Raw genomic sequence first — 1,762 nt, 5'->3', positions numbered from 1 at the left:
GCTCACGGCTCAGGGCGCCCGGGCGGGGGGGAGCGGGTTGCCGGGCTCGGGCTCGAGGCAGCCTTTCGGTCGGAGCAGAGAACACGAAGGCTCCCGGAGGCGAGTGTGAATGTCCGCGCGCCGGGGAGCAGCGCCCACAGGGACCCTCAAGCGGTACATGAGGCCGAAGCACAACCTTCACGGTTTAACTGGAGAATCTAACGCGTCTGACAAAACCGCCTGATGTAAACGTTCTCACCTGTAAACACACGGTGACAGACGGCGCGCTCGTCCGCCTGCCGGGCGCTCCTGTGGCCACTGCTGCCGCGCCGCCCGGAGGCCAGTCCCGGAGGGACACCAGGGGCCGGGGGCAGGGCCGGTGTCCCCCAGTCCCGGGCGGTGGGGGGGACCGAGGGGCCGGGGGCAGGGCTGCTGTCCCCCAGTCCCGGCGGGGGGCTGATGCCACCGCGGCCTCTTCCGAGGCACATGTCCTGGACCCCAGAGCTGGGGGCTGGGGTGCTTAGAGGCTGAATTTCATGTTTTTGAAACTCTCAGAAGCGGTCACGGGCCTTAACGCAGGGTCCCTGCGCTGCCAAGAGCCAGGACACCGGAGAAGGCGGCGGGCAGCGCTGCGGGCCCGTCACCCTGAGGCCGGGGCTGCGGAGGAGCGGGGCTGGAAGGGCTGAACGCCGGAGAGGAAGGGCCGTCCGCGCTGCGCGGAGAGGGGCTAGCTGCGGTCCCCCTCCGCCGGGGACAAGCTCGGGCGCGGTCGCCGGGGTCCCTGCCGCCGGCTTCGGAGCAGGACCACGCGGGGACTCGCCCGCCCGCCTCCAGCCCCTAGGCCAAGCGCACTACAGAAAAGTCGCGACGCTCACACACCAGAGACCCGAGCCCAGAAACCGATCTTCGTCGCGGGCCTGAAAGAGACCGCCCTCTGGTGAACAACCACTTCCCGCCTTCCCCCCAGACACGTGGCCGGCGCTTCGGGGAGATGCCCCTCACAAACATGGCCGCCGCCCCGCCTAGATGCTGTGACCACGGAAGCAGCCCGGTAGGTGCCCCTCACAAATATGGCCGTCGCCCCTCTTAAACGGGACGGCCTCGGAGACCGCCGGAAGGGTGCCCCTCACAAACGTGGCCGCCGCCCCGCCCTCTGCGTACATCGCCGACTTTGTTGGGTCACATGCCTGGGGACGCCGGGCTGTGATTGGCCAACCTTCTGGTGGCGTCAGACGCCGGGGCGCGGGGGGAGGGCCGCCGGTTTGCAGGTCCTTAAAGAAGCGTTAGGCCGGGGCGCGGCGATTTGGGGCGGTGCTGGGGGCGGCAGCGCGCCGCTCACACTCATGAGGAGCCGGAAGGTGAGGGGCCGAGGCCGGGTGGGAACTGCGCCGAAGAGGCTGGCGCTCCGGCCGCCCATTTTCTGGGGAGCTGAGGAGTGGCCGCAGTACGCCCAGGGCCGAGGGGCGGCCTCTGGTCGGCACCCATAGGCCGCCCCGGGGTACGGGTCTCCCAGACTACGGCCCTGGGTAAGGGGGTTCCCAGACCGCGCCACCGGGTGGGGGCGGGATATCCTGGGTTACGCCCGCGACTAGGGGGCTCCCAGATCACTGCCGTGGATGGGGGGGTTCCCAGAGCACGCCACCGGGAGAGGCGGGGTATCCTGAGTCACGCCCCTCGGGTAAGGGGCTCCCACACCACGTCCCGGGGGGAGGGAGCCAGGGGGAGAGCATCCTGGGTCACACCCCCCTCCTCCCCGGGTAAGGGGCTCCCAGACCACGTCCCG

General features: G+C 70.3%; 1 protein-coding gene across 2 annotated transcripts in view; it reads left to right on the top strand.

Annotated features, from left to right (window-relative positions):
* The first annotated feature begins 1,239 nt into the window (after positions 1 to 1,239).
* C4H1orf174 (chromosome 4 C1orf174 homolog) overlaps positions 1,240 to 1,762 on the top strand; it is a 9,142-nt gene continuing 8,619 nt past the window's right edge. For both annotated transcript variants that reach the window (XM_021683381.1, XM_021683380.1), the window contains exon 1: positions 1,240 to 1,337. In XM_021683381.1, the coding sequence (XP_021539056.1) occupies positions 1,323 to 1,337 (15 nt within the window). In that variant the 5' untranslated portion in view covers positions 1,240 to 1,322. The remainder of the gene's footprint in view (positions 1,338 to 1,762) is intronic.

The sequence above is a fragment of the Neomonachus schauinslandi genome, chromosome 4 (genome assembly GCF_002201575.2).
Source record: "Neomonachus schauinslandi chromosome 4, ASM220157v2, whole genome shotgun sequence".
In the NCBI taxonomy this organism is placed as follows: domain Eukaryota; kingdom Metazoa; phylum Chordata; class Mammalia; order Carnivora; family Phocidae; genus Neomonachus; species Neomonachus schauinslandi.
Note: the sequence above shows the minus strand (reverse complement) of the source record. Positions and strands in the feature narration are given on the sequence as shown.